General features: G+C 41.3%; 1 protein-coding gene across 1 annotated transcript; it reads right to left on the bottom strand.

Moving 5' to 3' along the window:
• Positions 1-3,995: 3,995 nt before the first annotated feature.
• On the bottom strand, positions 3,996-16,684 carry CCDC62 (coiled-coil domain containing 62; the record flags this gene model as incomplete). The annotated part of the gene is made up of 12 exons (XM_082007680.1): positions 3,996-4,082; positions 5,727-5,858; positions 6,435-6,612; positions 10,316-11,065; positions 11,669-11,769; positions 12,758-12,846; positions 14,005-14,106; positions 14,192-14,363; positions 14,703-14,804; positions 15,454-15,620; positions 16,211-16,403; positions 16,649-16,684. The coding sequence occupies 12 exons, from the start codon at positions 16,682-16,684 to the stop codon at positions 3,996-3,998; spliced, it is 2,109 nt and encodes a 702-aa protein (XP_081863806.1).
• Between the last annotated feature and the right edge of the window lie 579 nt (positions 16,685-17,263).

Raw genomic sequence — 17,263 nt, 5'->3', positions numbered from 1 at the left:
CGGAGAGCAGGCCGCAGCCCCGCAGCGGCTTTGCTTTCTCTGATGATAATAATTCAATACCAGAATACGATAGCGAAGGAGCTCCCGGGAGCATTTGTAACGCTTCCGGAAATAAGGCAGCCGAGGTTGATGCGGCTTGAGTTTCGATACGAGCCTCAGAGCCTGGTAGATAATACGGTTGGTTTGTAAGTCACTTAGTGCTTCAGTAAATTAACGCCAATACTCCACTTCTTCCCATCCCACAAATCCAGGGCAGCCCCGACACAAAATCCTCGGACTCCGCGGATCCTCGTTGCATCGCTTGAGCTCTGTTTTCTCTATCGCTGTTAAAGCCAGCAGTAGAGCATTTTATATTCACAAGGGGGTTCAGCACCTTCATCCACTAACGCTGAACACACTTAAACCGGAAAGCACGGCTCACGCTAGGAAACTGCACCCATTTCTCTAGGGTTTGACAGACAGTGTCATTGCAGGGCAGCTTTGGGGTAAGCACCATGGTATTGCTATCGGTGGCTTTTGGGAGGCATTTTTGTCATACCCACAGCAGCAGATTTGACGAGAGAGCCTGGAAAGTTTCTCTGCAGGTAGAGGAATCAAATGTGCTTTCAAGGCTTGTGGAAACTTGAAAAAAACCTGAGCAGCAGAGATTCCCTCTGCAGGTAATGCTTGCGGGTGGGGAGGGAGTTTGGAAGACAGCAGCTATGATCAGAATTGGTTGACTAATTTTGAGGCCATTAGTACAGGAAGGAAAGCAGGCTGTCATTTAGGTAATTAAAGAGAAAGCGGAAAATTATACAAAAGAGTTAACAAGGGGAAACCGTGGTGCAAGTGTTGTATTTCACTGCAATTAATTTCGTGGCAGTGGATACAGCCAGAGACTCCCACCCCTTCGCTGCCCCCACGCCGGGAAAATGTTGGCGCAGCGCTCAGCAGTGTGGACTCGCCACAGGCATCCCAAACCGCTCGCAAACCGCATGTGACCGGGTGGCCCACTCCTGTCTCCGGCTGTTGTGTCCTACGTCCCAGAGAACCATCATAAATGAAGCACTAAATGCATTGGACGTTGTGTTAAATAGGCAAGAAAAACACAGCAAAGGCATCACCTTTATTCGCTTATTTGACCTTTTAGTTAAAAAATAATTTCAAAGTGTGATAATGGAACACGCCTTGCCCGATAGTCAAAGATAAAACCAGTTTAAATGCTAAAAAGCCAGTCACAGAGCTAACACAGCCCATACACACACCTGATCTTGTAAGCTTTTGTTAGAATAAATAGCTCCTGACTGGGGAAGAGTTGTTTTGCCCATCTTGTGGGTGACAGCTCTCCCATTTCAGCAATGTAGGAGGCAGTTCCTGGTTACAACTCTAATTGGGAACTTCCTATAAACATTATTCATCTCTCTACATGGCAAGAAGTCCAGAACAAAGACAATAAACTAACAAAAAAAAAAAGAATGCTTGGCTGTGTCATACTCTATAAATATTTCTGAGCCACCATAAAAAAAAAGGTAAGAAAAATAGTTCCTATGTCGTAATAATTACACAAGATTCTTAAAAAACAAGCTAGTATTTAACCTGAGCTCTCAGCTATAAAAATAGTTTTGTTAATCTTGGCATAATTCTATGTTTTATTTCAAGATAAAATATATTCCTGCGTAGTCACATCTCTTTGCCACTTCAGAGTCTTTCAAACACTCACAGAACCATAGAAAAAAATTAGGTAACTTTCCATTGTAGCTGACGGGTTGATGATCTTCAGTTCTCAGACTTAATTCTATATTGGAAACTTCTTCATCCACTGCAGAAAATGAAAGATTTTTATTAAAATGCAGGAACATTCCCTCTATAATGTATCTTATATACGTAATGTAACGTAATGTAATATAATATATATATGAAGCGATCACATATATGTCAAGTTACTATATAAATTTTCAAACTGCAGACAATGAAAACCTAGAGTAAAAATATAAAGAGGAGAAAGGTAAACGGAGCACTTCACAGAAAGACAACAGTCTCAGAGACACCACTCGAGTGTTATGAAATAAAATCTTTCCAGTTTGTTTTGCAAAAAGGAGTGATCTTTATGCCCCTGGCCAGCCCCTGAGTCACAGTTTACGAGCAGTGCCACATGCTACGGTGTCCAAAACTGAATATATCCTTTTACTCATCGCTTTCCTCCTTTGTTCTTCAACTCTCCCTCACCCAATCTCTCTCTAAAGGAAAAACAACCGAGTGATGAAAATGGCTAAATCACCATCAGCTAGTTAGGAACTTAACCTACTGTTTATCAGTGCATCTGCCCTCAAATGATTTCAAAACAATTTAAAAAAAAACCCACACAAAACCAAACCAAAATCAATTCAATCACTTCTCTATATGAAACTGCACAAACGTTAGTGATTTCTGGAGCTGCTATCAGCTCTGCAAAAGCCACTCTGGATTTAACCGATCACAGTGATTCACTGCCTTTTAATAAACGAAGAAAATAAGAATTATGCAGCAGCCAGTGACTTGCACAGCCACTAATTCCTCTCATGGATTTACAGTGAATTGGGGGGGCGTTTGTTCCACCAGTTCTTTCTCACTTGAAGCAAATGAGATTATTTCTGTAGGCTAAGCACACGCTTACCGCTTTGCTATATCAGCATGGTGCTCAGCAATTTTGGGGATTTGCTCCTGAAACTTTTAAACATCAGTAGTTTCAGGATGCAAGTCACAGTGCTGGCTTCGATCTATAAAACCTCCAGCTTCTTTTAGCTTAGGGCTCTTGTTAGGAAAAGAAGAGATCTCTACACAGGAACATTACAGCAGAGTAAGGTACAGCATTCCAGCTACTCAGCATCCATTTCCTTTGAGAGCCCCATTAGCCTGCGCTAAGCAGACCCAACTTATTTTGAAAGATGCAGTGTCTCCAGACTTAATGCAGAAACAGCAGAACATGAGGGTGCTACAAACCAACATCACTCTCCGGGGGCACAGAGGGTTTAGCTCCACAGGGGTGAAAGAGTTCAGGGACTGCAGTGTGAATATAGCGAGAGAAAAGAACTGAGCACCAGCTCCCCGCTGGATCGAAGTTGATCGATGTAAGAAATCCAGTGCCACACAGCTTCACGCTCCAGCTTGCTGTGTAATAACTTCCCTTTGCAGACATGCGCGTGGGTTGTGTCAGCACTGGAAGGTTTCTTTTTTTGTCTATTTTTCCCCCCATTGTTGCTAGTTCTTATTCAGTTTCATGTGGTGGTTGGTATTTTAACCATATCTGGTTACTCTTTTGTCCTCAGAACCAGACATGGTGCCTATTGCAGGCACCCAATTCACATTAGTAGAACAAATAATCAGAGTGAGAAATTTCCTGATTCAAAAAGAAAAAACAATCTGCTATGGGCAAAGCTGCTTTTTATATTCTGAAAGAGCTCTATTCAATACATTCTACTTTTGGAGTTCTGAGCCCAGGAACAATATACTAAAAAGGCCCTTGGCTGTGGCACTGAAAAACACTTCCCGATCTCTTATTCAACAATGTTCATATCCTTGATCCTGTTATCTGTAACATACAGAAGGACTTTCACGACAATAAACGGTGTGCAGGTCCTCGGGAATGGAGCTGCGAGACCTGACTGCCCAGAGGATGAGAAGCGTGCTTGAAAAAAGTTTAATTATTTGACTAAAGGAATTACTTGCTGCCTTAGTATCTGCTTGCTGTTACAGTACTCATAAGAGCTTTACTGGAAACGCATTCAGAGCAGTGCACTTAAGAGTCCTGTGCCAGGCTCACAGAATGATAGAATCGTTCAGGTTGGAAAAGACCTTTAAGATCACCGAGTCCAGCGGTAAACCTGCCACTGCCAAGTCCACCACTAAACCATGTCCATAGTCATCTCAGAAATCCATAGACTTGTATTAATATTGCAGATGCATTTATAAAGAGTGGAACCAAAAAATCAACAACAACAAAAAAATCAAGTTGAAAACACCTTCATACTCACTGAACATCACAGAGAAAAGAACGGGAGCTTAGCACCTCTTTCTTCTGCAGCAGATAACTGGGTTCTGTGAAGGGCTTCTGCAAGTTCTGTTGTCTATATTGTAATGCAAAAACACTACATGGAAATCAAGGAACTCAGATGATAAAAATTAGAGAGCTGCCAGATTCAAACTGGCCATCATCAAAAATACCCTTTTTAATTCCCTCTTCTCCCTCCCAGAACCCAACAGGTCCGAATTCTTACTGATTAAATTCTAAGGGTTATGTTTGATATATATTATGTTTTAAAGTGCAGTTTAAAACAGCCTCAGGTAAACCTGGTTTTAAGCACAGATTAATTGGCCTGCATAGATTATCTAAAACACGCTTGACAAGTTTTTGCCCAGAACAGCTCTGAAAGTAGATCAAAGTTCTACAGATGTGGTTCAGAAGCAACCCCTGCCAGTAAACACCAGCCTGTTTTATTTTCTATCCACTAAAGCAACCATTCCGAACGAGAAGCTCATTTTCAAGCTCAAAAATGCAGTAACAGGTTATAAAGCAGAGTCATGCTTGCTATTCAAGGACAGCCAGTTAAGCTGAGCTGTGATGTGCCAACCAGTAAGCAGGAGCCAGACAGCTGATGGGGCTGGGCAAGAGCCACAAGCAACCACTGTTTTTACAGAGAGCTTTTCAGGAATCTCTCCTACAAGATAGTCTTTGCAAAAGACTACACTGCTGCTGTCTTTCACACTGAATGAAATGCTGCAGATGAACTTCTGAACAAAATATCCTTTCAGTTTATGCAAACACTGGCACACAACCCTCATACTCAAGTCAGCCCCAGCACAACTAAGGTTTTATGGCTCTGAATGTTAACAAAATTACTTTGTCTGTTACTTGCAGTGACATTGTTCTGGTCAAGTTCATCTAAGGATATAAGGAGTGCAACATTTAGAGAGAGTTAACACCTTTCAGGAGAAAGCTGAGGTTTCAGCATGCAGCCTTCTCATTAGGAGTCTGCTTTAAAATCAAAAGCTTAAATTCTCCCTTTGTGACACATATCAGCACAAGTTCACTCATTTCTAGTGACGAGTGGCACAATCTCCTTGTCAAACAAGGTAGAAATTCTTAAGGATATTTATGAAAACAAACAAGTGCCCCCTTCTCCAATTACTCCTATTGCCCACATACTCAAGACAAAAACTCCCTGTCAGCATCCATGCTCATAAAATAAATTGCCATGATGGCTACATACAGGTTATCTTCTTTGATCATTGAGTATGTTCTCTGACCCTGCCATGAAGGAACTAAAACTATTAGCCCACAAAAACTCTAAAGTTATTTAAGCTGAGAGTCTGGTTTAAATTAATATCCAAAACCATTCTATATATCACTTATTTCCTACACTCTCCTCCTTTCCACAAATATACCTAGTGTAATAAACCAGTTCTGAATGTAGGTCATATTTGTGTTCACTTTTTTCTAGACCTCCTACAGCTTGCTCCAAAATGACTTCTTCCTTCCATCTGCTTAGACACATGCAAAAGTCAAATCCTGTCACGACCTTGAGGAGACATAAAGAATCCTATAAAAAATTCAAGTACTTCATGCTAAGGCATGCAGGACTTTTCTCTTCAGCAAAGCGTGAGGAGGATATTGTTTATAATGTCGTAGTGCAAGTCAAGCATAAGGGAAAGGATGTTCGCAGTCGCTATTCCCAGCCACCTAAATCTAGTCCTGGGAGAGCAATACATACCATGTTAATGTTGCTGCTGTTTGGACTGCAGTGAGGGCTTGCGTGGAGAAGAGTGCTAAGCTCCAGATCAGCAACCATCTGTCGAGACTCAGCCAACACATGCTGCAGCTTACTTAGGGGGGAACTGGTGTCCTGGAGGAGACAGAAAGTGAGCCAAAATTATGAAATTACCTTTTTGGAATATCTCGAAGGATTATAACACCAAGAATTATCACTTTCATTTTGAAATGTCTCAGTTCAAAATACTACAACATAACACTGCTCCAGACTCTGCCTAAATGCTGGTATTTCTAATAAACACAGAGGTCTTGCCTAGTGTCAGCTTTTTAACAAATCTTCAAATGCATGTATAAGTAGCGCACACAACAGCAGTACTTCAGTGATAAAGGGGAGAATAAGCCCAGACATGAAAATAAACAAATATTGTGCTCACTGGAATCACCAGTTAGCCAGCATCCATTATCCTAAAGCCATTCATTTCAAAAGCTTCTCTCTCTCTTTTTTTTTTTTTAACTCACTTATGCTGTCCAAGATGTATTGAGACAACAAGGAATGCTTTTGAAAAAATATTTTACCACCTTTGCTTTAAGCCTGCTGTCTCATCATTCAAGTCCCTAGTTCTCCCATGCCGGCAGACGTTTTCTTTCTTACCATTAGTCACAATTCCCCTTAAAATTAATGCAGTCCATTCTGCAATAAAATACTGACTTGGTCCATGGTAGCATTGCAGCATCTACTTGTTGGCTTAGTCACTGAAAGGTTATTGATCTCCAGAGGGAATTCTTCATCAGAGAATCTCTCACATCTTTGAGGACTGTCTCCTTTCTGGGTGGATGTCAAACAGGGAGAATCCAAGTGAAAAGAATTCAGATCCGCATTTTCTTCACTGTTAAAAAAATTAAGACATTGCCAGAAAGAGTATCACCATCGTTTTTAAACTTTCAAAGGAAAATCATGGGACAACATAAATAATTATGAGCCCTGAGCCAAGAAAACCATCAAGCATGTGAGATTACTCCGTTTCTCCGACCGTTCCCATGTTTAACAGCTTCATTAGATCAGTTTCATCCTCTGAGGATGAGAGTTTGACATTCGACCAGGTTCAAGAACAGCTACATTGCCATGTGCTTGAGTATTCATTTAACCTTGCAAAGAGCACACAAAAGGCAGTATCTAGTTCCTCCCAATACCCTGGTACTCTTTCTTCTCTCATACCCTACTCCCCTTTTTTTTTAATCAACCACTAGGTAAATTAATATTTGTAGGTATACTTTTCAAGGGAATTTCACAGTCTTTTAAAGTCATCTTCTCATTTCAGAGATCGCAGGACAGTGTTGCTAAAGGGGCTTTATTTTCTTTATTTTTAAATACAGCAGCAAACAATAAAGTGCTGTTTGGGCAAACTGTGATTAAACCCAAAAGTCAGTTGCCTGACTACCATTTCAGTATGGAGCTGGCACGTATCTTCCCCTAGATTTTAAAGCAAAACAAAATATTAATTTAGCACTGGGTATATACCTGAGTGTATTTAGGAATATCTGAAACGTAATTTAAATGACAGTTAAAGCAACAAATCGTACTCTGTACATTATTACTGTCTGAACACTGACTCACAGCCATCCCAAGCTTGTCCTAATACAATAGGTCTTTAGCTCTTAATATGCATGTCAAATAATTGGAACTTTTCTTATACCTTTCCCACACTAAAAGTTAATTTCATTATCGCCTACCCTAGTGAAAAACTGTTCTCGATCTCAGTTCCTTAAATCACAATTTTATCAAAATGTACCAAATCCCTCACTCAGCTCTAGCACCAATTAATCACAAATTAAGACTAGAACTAATAAAAGCTGTAGCATATTAGAAACTAACTTAGCCCTCTTCCCCTGGGATCACCTGTCCCCTGTGCTGTGTTTTCACACAGCACTGCGTGCCGTCTGCAGCTTGTACAAAGACGCACCCCGGCTTCTGCAAGCAGTTTCAATCTATACAGTGAATTTCATTTTCAACTGCTCATTTCCACTTCATACAGTTTTTAAAAAGTAAATAAAATAGCAACCATCTCCCCAAAATAAAATATTTCTGTATTCATCACACTACTGAACAAAACAGAAGCACTGCCTGGATCAGGTAAATAATTAAAAAATACATGTATTTTAAAGAAAATACTATCTTCAGATTTACAACATTTCATTAAATATTCTTTAGATACTTATTTTGGTGGAAAAACACATTCTGTACCTGGCAAGACCTTCAGAATAAAGGTTTCTTTTTAAATGACATTCAGTCATACAATTGGCTTGCTTTCAAGAGAGAAAAGCTCATGTTTGTGTGCTTCTGACAGGGAAAGGCTCTGGAAAGATGCGAGGGAACAAGCTGTAGCTGATGTGAGGAGAGGCAGTGAGCACAGACAGCTTTGAAGAATGCACAGGTTGGGAGGGAAGGGGAAAACAGGTTTGATTTTGAGGCAGGGAGACAGCTCAAAGAACGGCTGAAGTCCAGCAGGAGCAGATTGAGCACGTAACTGCTGACGCTCCATCTTTAAAACCAGAATTGAGATAAAAATCCAAAGGCAGCAAATGTTGGTCCAACATAAATGAAGTCATTAAGTCAGAGCACACAGAAATGATTCCTGCACTACAGTATTTCACAATCACTCTCGCAGTTGGATAAGGTATTTGACTGCGTTAATAGCCTTCTTGTTGGCTGTTCCAGAATTCAAGAACTCATGTCAAAAATATTTGCTGGGCTGACAGGGAGGTGCCAGCACCGTTCCCTACACACAAAATACATCATCAGCACTATGAAGCCAGCAATGGAAAACTGGAGAATCCAGATTCAAGTCACAGAAGGAATGTTGTGTTTGGTCTCTGCCATTAACGCCTTGACAAGAAGCTGACACTGACGATTGCAATACTACTGCCTTCCTCCCATTTACGGGGTGAGAATTTATTCGGTGGCAAATCAGAGTCAGCAAAGGCTGGAGAGCAGACAGTCTGGGATTTGCACGGAGTCAGTCCATCTCCAATTAGCAGGGCTCCTAGGACCAAATGTGGGCATCAAGAAAACTTGATAGCTCAGCAGCAAATCCCAAAGGGGTAGAGCAGCCCTCCCTTACTGAAGGATATCTGCTCTACCTGCACTGCCCACGTTGAATTTGTTCCTTCTCCGCTAAAGTCCCCTTAAGGACATGACAAAAAGTGAAAGCAGTTTTCACGATTCGTCCTCGAAAGAGATTTGGAGGGACGGTAGTGTGTCATTTGTGCTGCTGGGGGAGTAGATAAGAAAGGTCAGGGTAGACATAAGGGGAATGGAGTCTTTTCAATGATTTATGGACAGCGGAAACTAGAGAGAGTCCAGACACAGCATGAAGCTCAGCTAAGCTGGGAGGGAATGTGCCGGGACAGCATTCTTTTTCAACGGCTGCCCATTCACCTTGTTTCTGAACAGGCCTGTCTCACTGCAGTAACAATTTCTGTAATATTTTTGTTTAAAAAGCAACACAGATTGAAAGCATCCATACATCAAATATTTCCATTCCATAACATTAATTTGTTTGGATGTTGGGCAGACTTGCTGGGTAAAACTGTTAGCAGGTTTAAACAGCTGTTCATTTACTGTACTTGTCAAACTACCAGCTACTCCTCCTCCTCTTCTCTGTCTAAAAGGCAGCTATGAAATCTCTGTAAAACTGCAGAAATCCTTCTAAAATAGAGCTGGTTAAGTCAGTCAATTTTTTGGAAATTAAATAGAGGAACCGACACAACAAATCCACAGACAGTCACAGCTCTGAATGCCCTTGCTTGTGCAGGCATAAACCCACTTCTATAAATGCGAAGCAGCGTTTATATCTCAGATACCTTCCAACACCACTAAGACACCTGAGTATTTTTCCAACACTTCTCAGCATTAGAAACCTCATTCTCCTCATCCCCAACCACATGTCCTTTTTCCTCCCCCAACATAAACACAGGGATAGAGTCCCATGAACAAAGACGCACTGGAGAGCGGACAGATTGCTGTCCTTTAAATCTTGCCATCTCATTTTCTTGCCCCAAGTGAGGAAAGCAGCCTGCGTGGAAGAGCCGTGTCCTACATACTTACCCAGCCACTGTGTGATTTCTCAACAGAAACAACACAGTCACTAAAGCATCAAACAAAATTTAGGTTTGTTTCTTGCCTTACAGAAACATCACTGTAGAAGTCCAACTCTGGTCAGAATATATTTTACCCACCAGATTTACACGCAACGTCTGGGATTTAAAAAAATCGTAAGATTTTTAAAATCTGCATTTTTCTCAATTAGTTTACTTGGCAAGTGATGTGGTATTGCAGCTTCTCCTACCCACGCAGCTCTTCGGGATGAGAGATGTGAAAAAATAAATGCATAAAAATAGAATCATGATACCTTAGAGCTATATTAAGTTATTTTAAATTTACTACTTTTCAAGTTGGTAGACTAATATGAAAACAGCAGTTACTTTAAACATCACTTGAGATAATACAAATTATTGAGAGCTTGTACACCCAAGTTTCTACATAATTCTGGCTTATATCTATCTATTTCTTAAATGTAACAAGCACATAACCTTTTTGAGCTGGCATATTTAATCTCTTGTGCAGTCTTGAGACAGCGGCAATCTTGTCCATGCCATAGACTTCCATCTCCTTTTATGGGTTTGAAAATTTTCAACCATTCCGGATCTGATATTGGCTTCCACCGTGCGTCTTTTTTTATGATGAAGTTATTACTACAGGCATCAGATTCAGACTTGCAAATTGCAGCTGGAGTCTCTCTGCTTTTTTGGACAAACAGAATTCCAGTTCTCTCTTCCCAGGTTTTATTTTCATTATCAGTTTTGTCAGATGTGATGGTGTTCTGGATCAAAGTACTTTGCGAATTTACACACGAACTGACGTTAAGCCAATGCTCGTATTCAGGTAAAGATGACTCAAAGGTCTGTTGGTCTCTGCTTTCCACTTCATTCTCAGAAATTTCCCTGTTTATCAATGGCCTTGTGTTGTTTGCCTCACAAAATACTTTGCTGCCTAGCTCATCAGAGCTTGATGCAACATCCTGCTTTTCTTCTTCTTCCGTAAGGACAGCCAAGACTTTCACAACTTTTTGACACCGGTTTAAGTATGCTGTGGTAGTTTCCTCCAAGTCTGATGCATTCAGTAACAGTCTATTATCTACTTCACACATCTCAGAGGTGGTTTTTACCCTACTTTTTGGAACTTGTGCAGTTCCACACTCCTCGCATATCCCGTGGGTGCCCTCAGTCCTAACTGCGGCTGTCTCGCTGTTACTTTCAGGGGCAGAGAATGTCACACCTATGCTACAATGGCACGACAAAGAAAACAGTCAGAAATACTGCATTTAAAGAGCATACATAACTGTCCTCAAGGTTAAAGCTATACATTAACCAGAGGCTGTAACCATGGCTCTGTGGCAGTTCATATACCAACAGGCAGCTGTATCCTGCCAAAACCCAACCAAAGTTTGCCCAGATTTGACTGTTACTTTCCAAAATCAGTCTGAGAGTTCCCTCACGTTTTATACAGTGTGGTGATTCTGTCTGAACCTCCAGGGTGTGCACCAATTTCCTAATCTGAAAGCAAAAGAAACTTTGATTTTTAAACAAAAGTAGTAGCGGGCCAGATTAACACCCCTACCACCAGACTATTTAATTTAAAAAAAAAAATCATTAACTGTCTGGCCTGCACACAACACTTTGTTCTGTGACTCATACTCATGGTGTCTCCTGACCAAGTGAAAAAAAAGTATCTGACAACTTCACTGGATGTTTGTGGTTGAGTCCAGCAAAACCATCTTGACACAGAACACGCTTCTTTCAGGATTTTAGGATGGGATGTTAATTGTGGCTGAACAGTGAAGTCTCTCTCTGAGAGTAAACTACTGGGAAAAAAAAAAAGATTACCTCCTTTCATATGTCGCCTTCTCATGCTTTTGCCTTAATTCCTGAGATCTCTCCAAATTGACATGAAGAAATTGCAAGTCACGCTGTTGTTTTATGTAGATCTGTTTAAAGATAGTAATGCCTATTAGTGAAAGTCTGGAGTGCAGGAACATTGTCATCAGGCACTAACACATTGCTTGTCTTCCAAAAATATCCTCAAAACATTTTTATAAACCAGTATCTGTATTGGTTTATAAATCTATTGTCAAAGCCTTCCAAATCTAAGGGGCCATCTCTGCATGTATTTAGGAAAAGAATGTTTTGCAGCAATAAACAGTATTTCTATTAGAAGACTGCAGTGTTCTTCTAAAATGGAACCACACTGAACCGTAAATACAATATCATTATTAATATATAATATAAATTATTATTTAATACATGTTGTTATTATGCTGTTCAAAGTTACGCAGAATTACAGGACACGGAATGATGATCGTGGTATTTGGCTTTCACTGCAGGGGATTTTTTGTAAAGCTAATGTAGAAGATAACATAGCAATCAATTACTTGCAATTAAAAAAATTGAACATGCCTGGAGAATCTTAGATGAGTGCAGCTGAAAACACTGGTTTTAAGTCTCTCTTGCAAAACAGAGCTTTCAGTACACCATGCCCCTTCACGCTGTGTGAGTTCACCTTGGGCACGTGTGCGAGGCAGCCTGCCCGCACTCCGACGGCCTTTCTCCTGACTTCTCGAGCCCAACACTCTCTGGTTGTAGGTACGCACTGAGGAACGGTCTCAACAGGGTGCCCCACTTTACTGCTATGAGGGTGGTAGTTACTCATTTGTAGGACCAGGTAAATACAATTATACCAAAAAGGCCAAAAGCACATGTAAATACAAGGATTTGTACCACGGGTTTTTAATCTAAAAAATAAAAAAAAAAATCATCCATATTCTGCAAAGATCCCAGCAAGGCAGAAACGGCAAATTTTATTTTCTTTCTTAATTAAGAATAGCTAGATCTAACTTTTTTATAGCGTTCCATGCAGATTTGATGTTATTGAAAGATGCCTTCAGTCTCAGAGTAGAAACACAATTAGGGTTGTACCTGTCGCAAACTTGATAGTTCTGCGTCAGTCCGCGCTTGTTTAGACTTGGCAAACTGAAGAAGTTGATCCTTTCTCTTTGCCTTCTCAACTGTTTCAAAACATACACAATTTTTGAATTTCTTAAAGTGAATAGAGACAAGGCAAGTACATTTGTTAATGCCTACGTCTGTGGCAGTAGAAATAGGTACCTAACCAGAACACAAACATTTTCTTAAGATCACCAGGATCTATTTCCCCTCCAAATAAAAAGTGCACAAAAACCATACGACAACTAAACAGATCAAGTGTTTTCCTCAGACTTTTGACCAGCACCTAGCTTTGTTTTACTGGCAGCAAAATTCTACTTTATTGACTGATTTATTTTACTTTTTCATGCTAACATTCTTCCATGGAAAGGAAATTCAGTAATTATTTCTAATTCATGCCTTGTACAGGGAAGTGCTGGGAAATACTTCCCGTTGCTATTGTTTTTCAAATAATGAGACATGGATTCACTATTTGGCAAAGGTAATGGCAGATAAAAAGTGACAGGCAAGTAAATCATCTCACAGCAGAGGACATCTTTGGTCACCTCATCTGTCAAGATACTGCTCGTCTCTAAGAACACTGCAGCAACCATCAGCCTGCCTTTCCTATCCACTGCAATACAGAAGAGTTTCTCTCTACCCAAAACCAAAGAGAAGCTATCAACAGATACCAAGTTGCAGTTTATCAAGTCCTGCACATTCGACCATCTACACCAAACACACCAATTAAAGAAAAACAAGAGAAAAAGTGAATTTGTAAACACACTTCTTCCATACAGAGACTGGAGAGAGTGAATGGCCTGCTAATTTCATAGGGCCTAAGTTTGAGAGGTTTTTGCATGTGGCTTCGTTTCAGTAGGTCACCATTTTCTAGGCAAGCTATGTCAGAAGGGAGAATGCCACCTCCATTTATTGTGTTAATACCCCAGGAGACATGAGTCTCAAAAATTGCCAATGGGAATCCTCTGAGCCATTCACTCCTCCATGCATAATCATACTGGTGAACTTTGTGCTTTTACAGGATTTTATAAACTGTCCCTGCAGAAGCCCTAGATATTGATTTCATACAAGAATGACACACAAAAGCATACACCTTTATTAAACTGCAAGAAAGGTAGATAAGAAGCTGCCTCCTTCACAGATATTAATGAACTGTTGTTGTCTAGAAGTCTCCAAGCTGCTGAAAGCTAAAGCATGAAAATCCAACTGCCCCCACTTACCAATAAGTGTGAGCTCATTCCTCAAGCAGTCATTTTCCTGTTTGAGGTGAATGATTTCTTCCTGCTGCTTATCATTTTCTTTCATCTTTTCACAGAGGTCATCTTTAAAACAAAATGTAGTATTTCCCAGAGTGAAAAGAAATCATGCTAGTCTGCACTGAATCAGGTGCCCACTATAAACATTTACCTTTCAGCTTATTTGTTTCAAGTATTAGTTCTTTCAGTCTCAGTTTGAGGTCTTGCTTTTCTTTGTTGAGACTGAATTCCTCCATCTTTGCTGCATGCAATGCACTTTCCAGCTTTTTGAATTTAGATGTAAACTCAGTAATGTGATCAGTTGTTTCAAGTATAACCTCATCCTGAAACATGAAATAGAACGTATTCTTGATTTTTGTTTTATCTTCATGTATGGATTTTGACAAAACAACAGTACATCTTTCTGCAGTAGTTATAGCTACCTCACAGATTTTCTTCTGAGCTCTTGAGGAAAAAAAAAACCAACAAAATCAAAGCCAGGAAACAAGCTTGATTATGAAAATAAACCAGTTTATTGTTTGTTGACCAACTGTCCCTTCTCAAACAAGCCTAAGAATTAAACAGCAGTAAGATCAACAGTGACTAAACCACTGCAGCACAGTCACCAATTACCGTGCTGCAGTTTGACCACATTTAGTGCCTGATGAGACAACAGATGTTACCTTCAGCTTAAGCATAGTAAGAAGCTCCTGTTCTCTCGCTTGCAGCTGGCCTGTTTTAGCAGACAATTCCAAAACTGAGCAGTGGAGACTTCGATTTTTCTCCTGGTGAACAGAAATAAGAGTGTCAGCTACTACGTCCATGACTCAAGTTACTATTTTTCCAGTAAATGCGTGCACAACTTTCTTTAAACATCATGAATGGCAATGTGGGATTCTGAGCAAGCTGTGAGGATCCGGAGAAAAGAGGACTGGAGTAAAAATTGTTGCCCAGTTTGTTACAACCAAACTTGTTTGCAATCAAGACTCTTAATACCCTGCATGTCTTAGGTCAAGCCGATTAGACAGATGAAAGCGCACAATACTGCTTTACTGTATTGCACACAGGGGAAAATTATCCCAATAAACATATCATTGCCAAATCTCTTTAAAAAAAAATCTAGAACCCTTGAATACCGTTTATTTTCATATCCTTAAACCGTTTTCAGGTTACAATTCACCATAGTAATCAAAGCTGTAAATAAAACTGTCTGGAACTTCCTAACCAAGTACCAGTACTGTTCTGGGGGCCAGCACTACCTATACCTTAATCTAACATTAATTAACATTGATTAATCTCACATTACTGTACTAAAAGACAAACACAACTCAAGAGCCTTAATATGAAATATTTATTTGCTAGCAAAACTCACAAATGCCACAGGCATTCTGTATATGCATGGACTGCAAAATTAGACCATTACTCAACTCCTACCTCCAGAGCCTGACAGTGAACAGTTGCATCTGTTACTTTTCGAGACAGCTCTTTGAACTTCTGTTGTGTATTTTCAAATGTCATCTTATTGTCATTCTGCTGAGATTCCAAGAACTTCAACTTTTTGGTCAGTGATTTTATAATTTCATTTCTCTTATTCAGCTCATCTGGAAAGAAGGGAGGCAAAGGGACCTGTGAGAGAACAGCTCAGATACTGTCATGCAATTTTTTAAATCGCAGAAATAATTTAATCCAGTGTTTTAAAATTATGTGATTCAGAAATGGATGCTCGTGTTGCATACTCTGAAGCAGGATTCCCTAGCTATCCAGGTCAGATGGATCACGAACTCTGTGGTGACCTCTGTACTATGGCTGTCAAACAAGATTTTCAGAGCTGCCGGGTGGCTTGCAGATGATGTCAGAGCTGTGCAGCAGAACCTCAGGGCACAGGGCTCTGCAGTGCACCAGCATGTTTGCAAATTGTTCTCTTCCCCCACATTTATTTCATCAGTTTTTTTTTTTTTTAAAGAATCCACAGAAGCAATTTACATATTCAAACGAGAAAGAGCTATCCAATTATCATACCCCCTTCAAGATCACAGCACAGACGTTTTGATCTCAGACAGAAGACAACCACATTTAAGGCTGAAGGGTAGGAAATGGTTCCTTGTATCATGCAAAACTGCTACTGAGGGGTCTAAGCACCTGAGCGTACTTAAAAGACCAGGGCCTTATTCTTTACACACGCAATACTTACTGTTTAATAAATTGCATCGTTCTGCTAAAGTCAGTATTTTTTGCCGATCATCTTCCCAGGCTAGCAGCTGTCTCTGATGCACTGCAACCATGTCATTGAGCTCCTTATCACGATCTTTCAGTTCTGCAATTAAAACCTGGAGTTCTTGCCTCTGTTTCTGAATGGTGCTGTTCTCAAGGCTTGGACTAAGTTTCTATAAAAGGTAACACATAGAACACATTTCAACACTAAGAAGCAGTGACAAATTTTCTGGTAATAAACTCACGGTTTTAATTTAAGTTAAAATATTTTTTATATTATAAACAGAGGCCATTCCAAAAAGTTCCTCATGTTCCCGATACCACCTGTGGTCCTTGACTGAAACTGTTAGCGGTACGATGAGAGCCTTCACGTTACAAATAGAGCGCTCCGACTGTTAACTGTGCTTTCATTTTTTACCTGGGGCGAAGCAGACTGCGGCAGTGATGAATTCATAGGGGACGGGGGACGCTACCAGGCATTAGCGGATACTGGTAACTATTTCTGACTGTAACGTTCAGCATGGAGGCTGCCTCTGATTTAAGCACTACACGGTTACCCGCCGAGACCGCTGCTGACCCGGCAACCCTGCGGGAATGACAAATGCAAGCCGCTGAGGCCTGACCGCGGTGGGGGCACGGCCCTGCGGCCTCCCACGGGCGCCGAGGCCTGAGGAGGGCCCTGAGGCGCCACCAACTCGGGCGAGCGGCCCCCCCTCCGCCGACCGCTCCTGGGGCCGGTCCCCCCCATGCCCTCCCGCTCGGTGGGGCCGCCCCTCGCCCCGCCCGGGGCCTTCCCCCTCCCCTCGGCCCCGCCGCTCCCGCCCGTTACTCCGCGCCCGCCGCCAAACCCACCGGTGCCCTCGCCCTGACGTCACGGCGGCGCCCCGCCCCCGCCAGCCGTTGAGTGGCCGCCCCCGGCGGCGGTTGGGCAGAAGCCCCGCCCCCCGCAGCGGCGGGGGCTGATGGTTCGAGTCCTGAGGCCGCGCTCCGTCGGGGTGGGGGGCTGGAGCTGCCGGAAAAACGGGAGAATTAA

Source organism: Phaethon aethereus, assembly GCF_964289735.1.
Source record: "Phaethon aethereus genome assembly, chromosome: 17".
Lineage (NCBI taxonomy): Eukaryota > Metazoa > Chordata > Aves > Phaethontiformes > Phaethontidae > Phaethon > Phaethon aethereus.
The sequence above is the reverse complement of the archived record's forward strand: the minus strand, read 5'-3'. Positions and strand labels throughout refer to the sequence as shown.